At 42.2% G+C, this 14,739-nt stretch overlaps 1 protein-coding gene across 11 annotated transcripts in view; it reads left to right on the top strand.

Annotated features, from left to right (window-relative positions):
• The window catches only part of LOC137536102 (cGMP-dependent protein kinase 2-like), an 843,621-nt gene that overhangs the window by 727,984 nt on the left and 100,898 nt on the right, over positions 1-14,739 (top strand). For all 11 annotated transcript variants that reach the window (XM_068258139.1, XM_068258141.1, XM_068258140.1 and 8 more), the window contains 2 exons: positions 7,200-7,268; positions 9,525-9,626. In XM_068258139.1, the coding sequence (XP_068114240.1) occupies positions 7,200-7,268; positions 9,525-9,626 (171 nt within the window). The remainder of the gene's footprint in view (positions 1-7,199; positions 7,269-9,524; positions 9,627-14,739) is intronic.

Here is a 14,739-nt window from a genome sequence, read left to right as displayed (position 1 = left end):
CAAAGTTCACAGTTCAGACCAGGTGGATGCCAGCATATCCTCAAGCTGGCACAGATGAGTTCAAGATGTTTCAGGGTGGAGGACACTGAGTTTGTCTCCTCTGCCATTCTTATGCCCCTGATCCAGTAGGAGGGAGTGAGGGCAGGACCACACACCCCCTTAGAACATGAGATGAGTCCTCCCCTTGTCCTGGGGACCAGAAATCATGTCTTAACCACATATGGGCTCTATCTCACAGAACCGTACAGGTCAGGGCAGATTTACTAATATTTTCAGGTCTGCCTCGACTTACCCAGCAGCCTGATACCAAACATGAGGGGTGGGACCCCTGTGGTATCATCAGGGCACTTTCGAACTGCCTAACTGACAGTCTTTACCTCAGAATGTTCTGAAATGTTCTCAGAAGCAGCGCCAGACAGGGCCAAGCATGCTCTGTTAGTTTGGAGGGTCTGCCAGCCTGGCAACACAGAAAATATGACACATATAGCAGTTTATGGAATATGATCTACATCTGGGATTGACAGCAGGTCATCCCTAGGTGAGATTGTTTTTGAAGCTGGCAGCAGCAAGCCACATGTCGATTCCCCTGCTGGGGAAGGAGCCCGAGTGTCTGAGTTTTTCCACTCTAGATTGCTTCTGTCATGGTGCTTTTCACCTATACCTGATGGATAGGCCATCAGCACAGCTTGAAGCCAGGGACTCTCTGCAGATGACTAGGGCCCTGTTGGTGGAAGGAGGGAAAGAGAGAAAAAAAACCCCCAGGGATGTCATTTCTGATTCCTGTAATGGTCCTTCTAATTCGCCCGCGTTTCTCACGGCTGTTCCGTGACAGTGTCCCTTTTTTTATACATTAAAAATCACCTCAGGTACACTTTAAGTCTGTCAGCACAATATCTCAGCAGAAACTGGGGAAAGGAGCAAACGCTGATTTTGATTTTGAGTAATTGTAGGGCACGGATAAGCATTCCTTATTATATTTGTTAATAAAAATTATTGCCAAGTGACAGGGATACTTTTATGTGCTTCCATGATACTGCATTTATGGCTTTCCAAAATTATATGGTATCAGTCCTGATGCCAATACTGACAGGCTGAGAACGAGGAGTAGGAGTAGCATCTGGTAAACCCGCTACTGTGGGCAAGGTATGGGTGCCCTGGCTTCACCTCTGTGACCAGAGATGTTTTCTTTATGTAACAGTACCAGTCATATTACTGCTCATTATCTCAGTGAAAGACAGTGCCACAGTACTGATGTATGCACACATGCATTGCTCTGCCAACCCTTTACCTCCCCCACAAAATAGGAAACATAGGGGATTTTTTATTCTTTTCATTTATCTTGTTGTTCCAAGGATTGTCTTCAGATTGCTGAAGATTTACTTCATCCTGCTAGACAAGGAGAAAACCTATTTGCAGCCCACACATTCACTGTCACTGAATAGGAGAAAATGCGGGTATATTCTACATATTTAATGCTCCTGTGCTTCTATTTACCTTACCTGAAGGTAAACACATTCTTAATTTAAAATAGGAACCATTATATCTAAACTTAAGCGTTGCCACATGCAAAGGACAAGGAGGACATAGTGCAAAGGCATTGGAAATGTAGGGAGTAAATGATTTCACAATGTTTACCTACAATATACAATGCTGTTGACATGGAAGTGTCTGTGAATATTAAGCAGTCAGAGGACTATTTGTTATTGTAATAACTATGTATTTATATGGACCTGACATTTTCTGCAGCACTTTACACAGTCCATATTTCTAACTGTCCCTCAGAGAATCTCACAATCTAATCTCTACTAAAGTTATAGTCCAATGTCCCCATCACAATCTGAGAACAAATAAATTTTTAATTATGTTTTAGGGATGTGGGAGGAAGCTGGAGTGCTCAGAGGAAACCCAGGCAAATGTATGGAGAACATGTAAATAGTGTCCTGGCACAGATCTGAACCATGTGCCCCCAGCACTGCAATGCAGGAGTGCTATCAACTATGCCACCATACTGTCCATAAACATAATTATTGTGCTCTAAAATGTGCATCAGGTGGTACTGTTAATTAATGTATAACTTCAGTTATGCATAACAGAGCAAAGTTTTATTGCATGTATAATTATCTTACCTGCACTCGACCCAAAGTAATAGCACTTAGTGAAAATCATGTAATCCCCCCCCCCCTACACACACACACACACACACACACACGTACACACACACACACACACACACAAACAGCACACAGCACACACACACACACACACACACACACACACACACCACACACACACACACAGCACACAGCACACACACACACACACACACACACACAAACACACACCACACACACACACCACACACACACACACACACCACACACACACACACACACACACACACACACAGCACACACGTACACACACCTTTCTGCAGTCACAGCAATACTGGGTTCACATATAAATCTGTACAGTTCTGTTCTAGTCCTGTCCTGTGACAGGGTTCACACATAAATCTGTACAGTTCTGTCCTAGTCCTGTCCGGTGGCTGGGTTCACACATAAATCTGTACAGTTCTGTTCTAGTCTTGTCCCATGGCTCCGTTCACACATACATTTGTACAGTTCTGTTCTAGTCCTGTCCTGTGGCTGGGTTCACACATAAATCTGTACAGTTCTGTTCTAGTCCTGTCCGGTGGCTGGGTTCACACATAAATCTGTACAGTTCTGTTCTAGTCTTGTCCCATGGCTCCGTTCACACACACATTTGTACAGTTCTGTTCTAGTCCTGTCCTGTGGCTGGGTTCACACATAAATCTGTACAGTTCTGTCCCAGTCCTGTCCGGTGGCTGGGTTCACACATAAATCTGTACAGTTCTGTTCTAGTCTTGTCCCATGGCTCCGTTCACACATACATTTGTACAGTTCTGTCCTAGTCCTGTCCGGTGGCTGGGTTCACACATAAATCTGTACAATTCTGTTCTAGTCTTGTCCCATGGCTCCGTTCACACATAAATCTGTACAGTTCTGTTCCAGTCCTGTCCTGTGGCTGGGTTCACACATAAATTTGTACAGTTCTGTTCCAGTCCTGTCCTGTCAGTTTTCATCAGTTTGTATCAGTTTTGTATCAATTCCTTTCCTGTCAGTTAAAACTGAAACAAACCTGATGCCAACTCATGAAAACTGAGAGGACAGGACTGGAATGGAACTGTACAGATGTACAGTATGTGTGAACTTGTGAACTGCTTTAGCATGGAAGCAGCTATCTTGCATAATAAAATAATAAGCACTCTATTCAGAATTCTTTGCAGCCTGAAATTTACGATGCAGTTTGTGTAATTTGCACATGTAGAACATTTCTGAATTAAATCAAGATTTGTCTTCTGAAGTCTGCTTCTGCCTCAGTAGGTACAATGATAAAGTTCCCATGAGAAAATGAAAGTAAACATATTAACCCTTTAAGGTATTTCATATATTGTTTTAAAATGAGTAAGTTCTTTAAGGGCCCGTTTCCATTCATAAAGTGATGCGAATGCGGCTACCTAGTCGCATCGCATCACTTCCGCTGCTGGCCACTTCACTTCCGCATCTCCCGATGCAGAAGTCAATTGAGGAGATGGGACACGGGTGCGGGTGGATGCGGCTGTGCAGATTCTTGGATTGCTCCACACGGCTCCGCCCAAAATGCACGCAATGGAAACTATTCCATTGACGTGCATGTGTTTCAGCACACCCGCGGTGCTATGTGGCTATGTAGCCGCATCGCACCACTTCTAGTGGAAACGGGCCCTTACTGAGGCAGAGGGCAGATAAATTATTGTCTCTTATGCTGGGAATACACGGTATGTATTTGTATTACGACGTGTCCGATCACCCGCCGGATCGATTCCCCACTTGATACCGCGGGCAGGACAAAGGTAAAAAACAAAAAGAAGATAAGAAGCGCCCGCGGGGACGAGCGGGAATCGATCCGGACGCACGCGGGGACGAGCGGGGATGCCGGTGGCTCGATTACACAAGCAAAAACGTACCGTGTATGCCCAGCATTATGTTCATTTCATGTGTTTGCTTCTGCCCCCACTATCTCCACACTCTCAAACACTGCTCATAACATTTTCTCCAGGAGGAGAGGGAGAACCTGAACAAGAATGGCTAGTTGCCATAGTAACTGGTGACCCCTGCATGTGAGAGGTATCTTCTGTACAAGTGCAAAATATTGTGGCTGCACTGAAGGTCCCTCATACCCGCTTTTTAACAGGTAACTATGGCAACCAACCAGTTATTGCTTCCTCATCGAGGGACAGTGTCTGTTATGTGCATCGGCTAGCAGGAAGCAAATGGAAAAAAGCTGTATTGAGATAAAATAAATATGACTTTCCAAACAATTGTTTGACATCAATAAAGTAACAGTAGCACATTAATTAAATTAATTGTGCAAAAACAATACTATTCCCATAGCTCCAACAGGAACCAGGTTCATTTCTATGCCTTCCTGACTCACCCTGCAAAAGAATACTTAGGAAACGGTGTACTGTTTCTCACAAGTTGTAACATGCACAGTTAAGATTGCAAATTCTGTGCACATTTATGAACTGTTGATTAAATAATGCAATGCAAGTTACCGTGCCAGAACATCATAGATGCGGAGAGATGTCAACTTTGAATTATCTCACTTTTTGCATATCTTTTTAAATAGTAAGATGCATCAATACTTACTGTATTTTTCGGACTATAAGGCGCTCCTGATCATAAGATGCAACTAGATTTAGAGGACAAAAACCAGGGGGCGGGGAAATATATACTAAACCTGGTGCATCCATGGTGAAGGGGCATCTTGTGGATTATGCCCCCTTTGTACCTCATGCCCCCTTGTACCTCTTGTGTCCTTCTATGTCGCCTTTGTGTCCCCCATGTGTCCTCCTTGTGTCCTCCTCTATGCCCTTTTGTGTCTCTCTTGTGTCCTTCTCCATGCCTCTTTGTGTCCCCCTGTGTCCTCTGTTTGTCCCCCTGTGTCCTCCTCTGCATGGACACAGTACAGGGAGTCCCCGACATTGCGGCGGGTTGGAGGTTCGTCTTGGCAGGCGTTCACAAGTCATTTAACATGTAAAAACCTGATAGTTTAATGGTTCAGCGCGTATAGTAAGTTTTTAGCAACTTTAAATTTGACAAAATCATGACATTAAAAATACACAGTCATTTTTTAAAGTAATCCTAAGCCCATGCCGTGATTTCCATGACAAAATCATGTCTGTTTTTAATCTAGTTTCACATACTAGTTCACAGCCAGCCAATACCGTGCTTTCTTCCTTCCTTGTCCCTTAAAGGAATTATCAGGCAAAAAAAAAAAAATAAGTTTCACTTACCTGGGGCAGCCATCCTGTGCCCTTGTAGTCACTCACTGCTGCTCCAGTCCCCTGCCGACATCTAGTTTTGTTTTTGCCGACCTCTGGGTCGGCGGGCCGCATTGCATACATTTTTACGCATTCTCGCTGGTGCAGGAACAATAACACATCAATTTTTACACGTCGGTGGTTCAATGCGTACCAATTTATGCATTAAACCACTGACGCGTAAAAATGTATGTGGTAATGTTCCTGCACCAGCGGGAATGCGTAAAAATGTATGCAATGCGGCCCGCCGACCCAGAGGTCAGCAAAAACAAAACTAGCTGGCGGAGGGGGACCGGAGCAGCAGTGAGTGACTATGAGAGCACAGGATGGCTGCATGGGGCTGAGAGAAGCCCCAGGTAAGTAAAACTCTTTTTTTTTTTTTTTTGCCTGATAACTCCTTTAAGTACAGAGATATCTGTGGATTCTCTGAAATTTTAGTGGTACCCTGTATTGTGGATAACACTTTTTGGTGTTTTTCATTGAGGTACTACATTATTAAATTGTTGCACTATTGTTTAGATTAGACACATTTTCTGCCTTTTGCTCCTGTCCAGACTTTTTAAAATCTTTGCTCACTTCAAATTGAAAATGTATTTTTAATAAAACAAAATAATTTCTCAGTTTAAATATCAAGCTGTTGTCTTCATGTGGTTTAAACGAAATGTAATGTTTACACGATGTGCAAATCATCGCATTGTGTTTATGTTTACATCTTGCACACCATCCCATCATTTCAAACATGAGTTTGTAGTTTGCCTGCACTTTTTTTCATGTACAGAACATGAACACCTTTCTCAGATTCCGCAACTTTTGAACATTTTTTTCAGTTTCCTATCAGAACCAGACCAAAAATAACTATTGTTTATGTATTTTTCCTGCTTATCAAATTCCATGCTTCTTAGAATGTTTCGTTATTTGGTGTAGGCAATTTCTTTGAATCACTAGTTATGCCTTCATTAACACAGTGGTTTGTGCAGTATGCTTTAGGACTGAATAAATTAGACAATAGAATCTTTGGTTTATGATAAAGTAAGGGGCATTAGGGATAATCTTCCAAATTCCAGGGAATTTAAATTTCCGCATTTCCGAACGGAAATGGGCTTTCCACATCGGTGATCAAAAATCAAATTTTGAAAATCCAATTTCTGCGGAAATACCTTATTACGGTAATTGTAGGCCAATCACAGAACTTGGAAGCATTGGACCAATCAGAGAATGCAGAATTTTTCATCAGAAATTGGATTACCGCGGTAATTTTAGACCAATCAGGTACTACCAAGTATTTTCCAGTCTTCTGATTGGCCTGAAATTTCTGTGGTTTTTCGATTTCTGTGGTAAATCACCACATTCTCTGATTGGACCAATACGTAGAAGTATTATGATTAACTAACTTTATGAACAAAATGACAAAAAAAGACTTTAGACGGAAATTGGTAATGCATTTTCGGTAATCATAATTTACATGGAATCAGAAATTGGCAATTCCAACCATCCCTAGGGGGCATGCTGAGACCTGTAGTGTACAGTTTGAGAGGCATGGGTTTTTTAAATCCTGTGTAGAATATTAGTCATTAGATTAAGCAATGCAGTGGCAAAGGAGGTTCATAAGAGTTAACATTCATGAGTGTGAAACCAATTGCATACACAATGTTATGCAATTAGAATTTTATTAGCAGTGAGTACATGCTGCTAGCAAATGAAATTCTCCCCAGTGCAGTGCTCTCATTTGATCAATAATAGGATGACTGAAAGACGTGAAACATAGCTAATGAAATGTCCAATGCTGATTTCTCACTCTTGTCTTCTTTTCAAGTGAGGATGTCCGCTCCGCCAACATCATAGCTGATGAGGATGACACGCAGTGCCTTGTGGTTGACAGAGAGTAAGTGTTTCATATTGTCTACTAATGACAACATAACACTGATTCCATTTAATTTATGCTGCTTATGTAAACTGCAGGCAATTCTACCTGCCACTGTATGTGGCGCTTGCCTCCCTAAGCTAAGGTAGGGTTAGAGATAAAGCATCACGATGAGTGATTTTTTTTCCCCATGGTTATACATTTAGATATGTTTTATACAAAGATTAATAAAACATAACTTTTTACTCTGGTAAACATAAATGAAGACTTATGAATATATTTAATTTACAGTCAACACCTAGAACTCCCTCCAGTCTGAAGACTGCATAGTAATGTTACTCCCACATTTCTAATAAATATCGCACAAAACAATCATTAGTGTTGGTTTCAGGTAAACAATCCGTATACAGATATGCTGTTTTGCAGAGAGGGGAGGGGAAATGCTAAAGGGACGTTATATTGTGGTGATGACAAAAATAGAATAATAATATCACTTGTTAGTGGTTTACCAGGGCAGATCCTGAACATCCTTGTCAATTACATCAGGGGGTCCCTGTATAGTGTTGGGATATCAAATTTGGAACATCCAAATACTCCCGAACACGACACTTCAGCACCATTTCAGTACCAAACAAATGGACAGGGTCGGGGGGAGTTCACTTATTTGGTTTTACGTGACTCTGATACTTCCTCCTTCTGGCTTTGGAAGGAGGAAGCATTGGAGTCACGTAATATGCACCGTGAAGCACAAGTAATTAAGCTCCCATTGACCCTGTCTGCTTTTCTGGTACTGAAATGATGCTGAAGTCTGGTGTTTGGGAGTATTCGGGTGTTTCAAATTGGATAAAAGATTGGTTTAACTAACATGTACTAAAATTGTTTGCACTTGTGGGTGCAATGTTTTTTAAACAGATCCAACTCATCTTACATCTCTGAGGAGGTGGCAAGAGTGTCATCAAACATTGTGTCGGCTTTGTACAATGTATATGTGGGACATATATTTGGACTATGACTATTTTTAATGTAAAAGATTTCTAGGGTGTGTATTTTATTGTTAAAGGTTGTTGTTTTTAATGGATGATATTGTTTAGGCTGTAGGAGACTCAAGACCTCTGGGTCACATCCATACATGCAACAGGAACAGGTATCTGTAAGGCTTACCACTTGAAGACCATTTTTACTTATTTCATTTATTTTTTTTTTTGGGGGGGGGGGGGCTGCACGATGGTTTAAAACACGGCTAAGTAAGTTTTTATTTAAAATCAACTGGCAGGAAACTCAGCAAACATTTCTGTACAGCAAAATGTAATTTCAGATGACTAAATCACCTATCTATTTAGGTAATCTCTGCATCTAGAATCCCCTCAAAGCACGTATACTGTAGGCTCTAATGCAAAGAACTTCTTCATAAGTCAGTGCAGCAAACTCTAAGTTGCAGCTGGTCATCCATTGACAGTGGACCATTGAAATGTGAAAGGGATTACACATTCTAGAGGGGCTCCCTGAAAGATCATGGAAGAAGCTGCATTGGGTTAAGACTAGAGGAGGTCAATGAGATGCAAATAATTCTGGCTTACAGTACATGCAAATATAATGCTATTTGTATGCGGTTTGGAATTGGGCCAATCAAAATCATTTCCAATGCATTTGATTAGTCCAGTTTCAAGCTGTATACAATTTGCATTATATGTGAACGCAAGCCAGAATTATTTGCCTATTGACTATCTATAGTTAATAAATCAGAGACTTGCTGGATGTGAAAGTGCAATTGTGAGGGAGATATGAACCTTTTAATTTTGCAAATGTAAGGTAGCCATACAGTTAGCGATTCTGATTCAATCAACAAAGCAATCAACTTTATTGGGGAACCGACTTCAGTATAGTTGATGGAAAGTCGACCAGTGACCCACACACTACGAGCAATTCCTATGCGATTCACCTTCACTAATTTATCTAACCAATGTTGTGTCTCCATGCTCTGAAGGCAAAAATTGATCTAATGATATGTGAACAGTAGCCGATTTCTGTGCGATCAACCGATATCTTGCATCCTGCTTGATCGAGTAAGCTGGTCGATTCGGCAGATATCAGATATCAACCACTTTTCATCGATTGGGAATTCTGGAACACACGCGATTCCCTCTCGTTTCTATAAAATGATCCAATTGAATGGTCGATCGCACAGCCAAATCGCTAGATTTATGGCTACCTTAAGCTTTCCTACAATGTACTCTTAATACACTATTATTTATTCTTATTTCTTTTTATCCTAACCAGCACATTCAATCAGATGGTTGGAACTTATCAAGAGCTTCAGACATATTTGCGAGAATATGTGTTTCAGCTGGCACTTAATGACCATGACCGAAGAAATGCCAGGTAAAGTACAGTGTGATGGTGTTTCCATGTAGACTCTTCAAGTTATGACCTAGCCAAACAAAAACTATGGTAACTTGTGCCGTGTACATCTTCTTGTGTTTTAGAAGACATGTAGTTACTAGGAAGATTCTTTAGCTCTAGCACAGAGAGGGAAATTCCCTGACACTTATATGTACAGATGATCCCCTCAATCAAGTCAACAAATACACTATAACTGTATCTAATTAAAGGTGGCAATTTAATGGTACAATCCCATGGCTGATCAATTGTTTGCAATTAATCACTGTGGTAATCAATTGGAAATGATAGGTTGTGCCCATTAACGACCAAATTCCTGCTCATCAAGCTGAACAAATCAACAGGATCCATCCGATTTTGGCTCAATCCCATTGATCCATTTGGATTGGTTAGCTGGAATTCTGCTGCTAACTGGCACAAATGATTGTTTCTGATTTATTACCACGGCGATCAGAAACGATCGATCAGCCGCAGGAGTGTACCATTAATGGCCACTTATTGTGAAGGTGTTATAGGTTAAATTGCTAAAGGTATGTAGTGTTGAAGGACCACTCCCTGTTTGGGGATGATCTTCCAGTTTGACATAAATTACCTCTTTTAACACTAATGAGCAATTTTTCATCCCGTTCCATAGATGTGCACCTCCCCATCCTTAAAAGAGCGTCCCTTCTACTTATGGTGTAGATAGGCAGCAAAGTCTTGAGTTAGCCCTCCTATGCTGGGTCATAATACCCACACAGACAAAGGAACACATCCTCAGGTGCTCAGAGAGATGAAGAACCCACACAGACACAGGAACACATCCCCAGGTGCTCAGAGAGATGAAGCACCCACACAGACAACGGAATACATCCCCAGGTGCTCAGAGAGATGAAGCACCTACACAGACAAAGGAACACTTCCCCAGGTGCTCAGAGAGATGAAGCACCCACACAGACACAGGAAAACATCCCCAGGTGCTCAAAGAGATGAAGCACCCACACAGACAAAGGAATGCATCCCCAGGTGCTCAGAGAGATGAAGCACCTACACAGACAAAGGAACACATCTCCAGGTGCTCAGAGAGAGATGAAGCACCCACACAGACAAAGGAATACATCCCCAGGTGCTCAGAGAGATGAAGCACCCACACAGACAAAGGAATACATCCCCAGGTGCTCAGAGAGATGAAACACCTACACAGACAAAGGAACACATCCCCAGGTGCTCAGAGAGATGAAGCACCTACACAGACAAAGGAACACATCCCCAGGTGCTCAGAGTGACTAAGCACCCACACAGACAAAGGAACACATCCCCAGGTGCTCAGAGAGACGAAGCACCCACACAGACAAAGGAACACATCCCCAGGTGCTCAGAGAGATGAAGCACCCACACAGACAAAGGAACACATCCCCAGGTGCTCAGAGAGATGAAACACCCACACAGACAAAGGAACACATCCCCAGGTGCTCAGAGAGATGAAGCACCCACACAGACAAAGGAACACATCCCCAGGTGCTCAGAGAGACGAAGCACCCACACAGACAAAGGAACACGTGAGTAATCTCGGCAATCTGTGCCAGGGGAAGCCAGTGGGGTCTCTATTTCCTTGCACTAGTGTGCACTGGCCATCAGCAGGGAGAATGGGGCTGGCGCCCTAGCTTCACCCCACTTTTCATGCACACTGGAATAATATGCTGTTACATGCTGAAGAATGGTGCTGAGGAAGAACAAAGTGTTGGACTTAGTCACACATTTTGATCTGAATGGCCTTTCGCAATGTCTGATTAGATCTGACAGCGGCCAGTGACATAGTCCAACATCAGCAGCTGAGGAACACACTGATCTATTTTACACAGGATCAGAAAGGGTTAATGACTGGTGTGGTACCTGTGGACTAGAGACCAGTAAATGTGCTGCTGTTTATTGATAAGTGTTATGTTTTGGTATTTTCTGCACAGAGCTGATAACAGGTATAAGCAGAACGTTATGCCAAATAAGCCTACTACTAATGGTAACCTCAGATTAACTAAACCCTCCACTAATCATAAACATAACTTTTTAGTCTTGCCTATTGCCTAACTGTGCAATTTTGAAGGGCAGCTTTACCATTTAACTCCTGGGAGTGGCTGGTGTTTGTCAGTTTGTTTATTGACAATCTGTTGCATTTTTCAGAATGCTTACCCTTCTTCTGGAGGTGTATGTTTGCAGTTCTTGTGTTTTATAACTGGTGGCTGCTAACACTCCTCTGGGGTTTCGGTATGCCCATTATGATAGTGCACAAGTGACGTCTCATTCATGCTTATTACAATAGTAATGTATTTTATTATTATTTATTGCATTTATAAAGCACCAACATATTACACAGCACTGCACAATACAGAATTAGGGTTGACATACAAGTTAGGGCATACAAGGGGCTCAGAACAACAAGATCATGTGATGGAGTTAAAGGACTTCCGAGGCAATGAATGAAATCTAGCTTTACTTACCTGGGGTTTCTTCTAGTCCCCAGAGGTCATTTGTGTCTCTCGTCCGAGCTTCATTCTTCTCCTGGATCCCACTGAAGGATCGCCAATTCCCAATGTTTCAGCGCATTCTGTGCATGCGCCGCTGGCGCATTCAGCCAGGGGTTACCGATGTCTGGAATACCCCCTTGAGACTCCTGTACCTTAAAAAAAAATTCCCTGAAATCGCTGATGCGGGCAAGCTGGTAAATATACAGAGGCTTGCCTCCTGCCGGGTCTATTGGAAAAACTCAGTTCTCTCACCATTGTAAAGACTGCATGTGGACAGCTACATAAGGTATTTCTCAGGTTGAGAAGTTTTTGACAGTCCCTAAACTTCAGGAGGGCTGCCTGCAGCTTGTGTGAAAGGCTGGCAGGGACAGGAGACACATTACAGGCAAGTAGCCTCTGTGTGATGTGGGACTGCAATACATATACGCTCTCTGCTCTATCTCAGTCTCTCCACTCCTCCTCTCTCCCTCTTTCATCCTTGTTTTCCCCCTCTCCCTAGTGGTGGCTGGATGTGTCCTTGCTGCCATGAATTGCACCTTTGTGACAAAAAGTGTGTCTTCTGATATGAACATTATATGTGGAGATATGTTTGCTTTCTATGCTGTGTTGTAAAGTAAGGTGTTAAAAGGCCCAGCACAACTGCCTAGTGTGAATGAGCCCTTTGTATCACTTTGAACGTTTTGTAAAAACTGGGTACTAGCTGTTCCTCTTACAGAGGAACAGGTCTTTTGGTGCCAAATTCTTTTGTCACTTTTAAAGCCTTGGAACTGATGTACTGATCTATATATTGACAATATATGTACCCTTCTACTGGAATTGGTTTGTGAGACTTGAAATTTGTTTCTATCCTCTGAATTGGTATGTAGGTTATTTACAGATGCTAATGTTATTATTTAGTATTTATATAGCACCAACATCTTCCACAGATGCATATATCCCTGCATCATATGGCTATCGCTTGCGCTATGTGACACTATGAGGCATATTCCATTGAATTGTCCAAACTAAGTCTATCGCCCGTTTCTCTCTCAAGGAGTTGTTCCAGCGCTGTACCCCGTACAAATTTGCTGCTTCCATAAGCCCTCAGAAACACTCGTGTCCTTGAGTGCTTCCAAAGATAGGCAGCTCCGTAATACGCCAGCGCACTTTTGTGCATGGGCAGTATGGAGCCACCTGTCTTCGGAAGCACTCGGGGACATAAGTGCTTCTGGAACTTTCAGGAATCCCCCCCTTAAAAATCCTGCGTTTGCCCCTGCATGCGCGTTACCGGGAGCATACTGCACTTGCGCAGAAAATGTCTTCAGAGGCTGCCAGCAGAACCCAGGAGAAGACCATAGCTGCAATGAGGGAAACAAATGATTTCTAGGGACTGGAAGAAGTCCCTGGTAAGTAAAGCTAGATTTAATTTGTCACCTCGGAAGTCTCTTGTAACTAGAGTTTAAGTCCATTTTAGTCGGTGAAAAATGAGGGTGCATGATCAAGCTGAAAACACAAAGGAGGGGGTGTCCCTGCCAGAGGCTTACAATCTACGGGATGGGGGTAGGGACACATTAGGTGCATCTGTTGAGAAGATGCTCCGCAGAATGTATTAGGGTATAAATGTTGGGGGATAGGCGAACATGAGTATGAATTTTGAGGGGAAAAGACAAGTCTGATGGCTGGTGGGAGAGAGTTTCAAAGAGTGAGGGTAGCCCTTGAGAAGTCCTGCAGTCGGGCTTGGGAGTGAGAAGTGTGTGGTGCGGACAGGCATTGGTCGTATTTATGTTTGCATTTTCCCTCAAATGCTAATAATACATTAGATACAAAAAATCAAACTGAGTGTGATAAAAGCATACAGTTCCAAGGTGTTTTTTTCCCACTAATGGAATAACTCATTAGATAGATGTGAGTGAACCAATTGATTTAGATGAGCTCTCAGCTCTAATGCATTTGCTTGTTCTGGAAAAATAAAAAAATATGTGAATAAGGCCAGAACTTCAATAGCAACAATTGATTTACAGACAGACATCCACAACTGTAACCCTTGTAAGGCCTTGTTCACATCACAGCGCAATCGCTGAGAAATTTATGGAGCAGTTTTGAAAGCGATTTTCTAAGCACTTTTGGGTAGAAGTGAACTATTTGTCCAGGAAATGAATAAATACAATGTATTTGTTCATTAAAGCACTCTGGAAATCGCTTTTTTAAGTGCTTAGCGATTTCCCTATCATTTCTGTTGAATCGCAAACGCTCTGAAAATGGTGCAGAAGCAGTGTTTGCGATTGGATAGAAAGGTCATCGTTAATGTGAGAACATTTACATAAGCTAACATTGCACAAGCACTTTTAAGGCAATTTTTAAAATCGCCAGCGCTAAAAAAACCAAAAACGAAATAGTCCCTAATGCAGCCTTTCTCAACCTTTGTACTCTGGAGGAACTATGCAAATAACTTTTGGATCTCAAGGAACACCTACAAATATTTTCTTTGATTTCGAGGAACCCCTGCATTTATTTTCGCAGGAGGCATAGTCTTTAAAAGTAGGTGAGGCTGTTTATTACACTACGCCCTATTACAGCACCTCTCATTTAGTACAATTTAGCGCTTATTTTTACAG

Source organism: Hyperolius riggenbachi, chromosome 10, assembly GCF_040937935.1.
Source record: "Hyperolius riggenbachi isolate aHypRig1 chromosome 10, aHypRig1.pri, whole genome shotgun sequence".
Taxonomy (NCBI): Eukaryota; Metazoa; Chordata; class Amphibia; order Anura; family Hyperoliidae; genus Hyperolius; species Hyperolius riggenbachi.
This window is presented reverse-complemented; position numbering and strand designations above follow the sequence as displayed.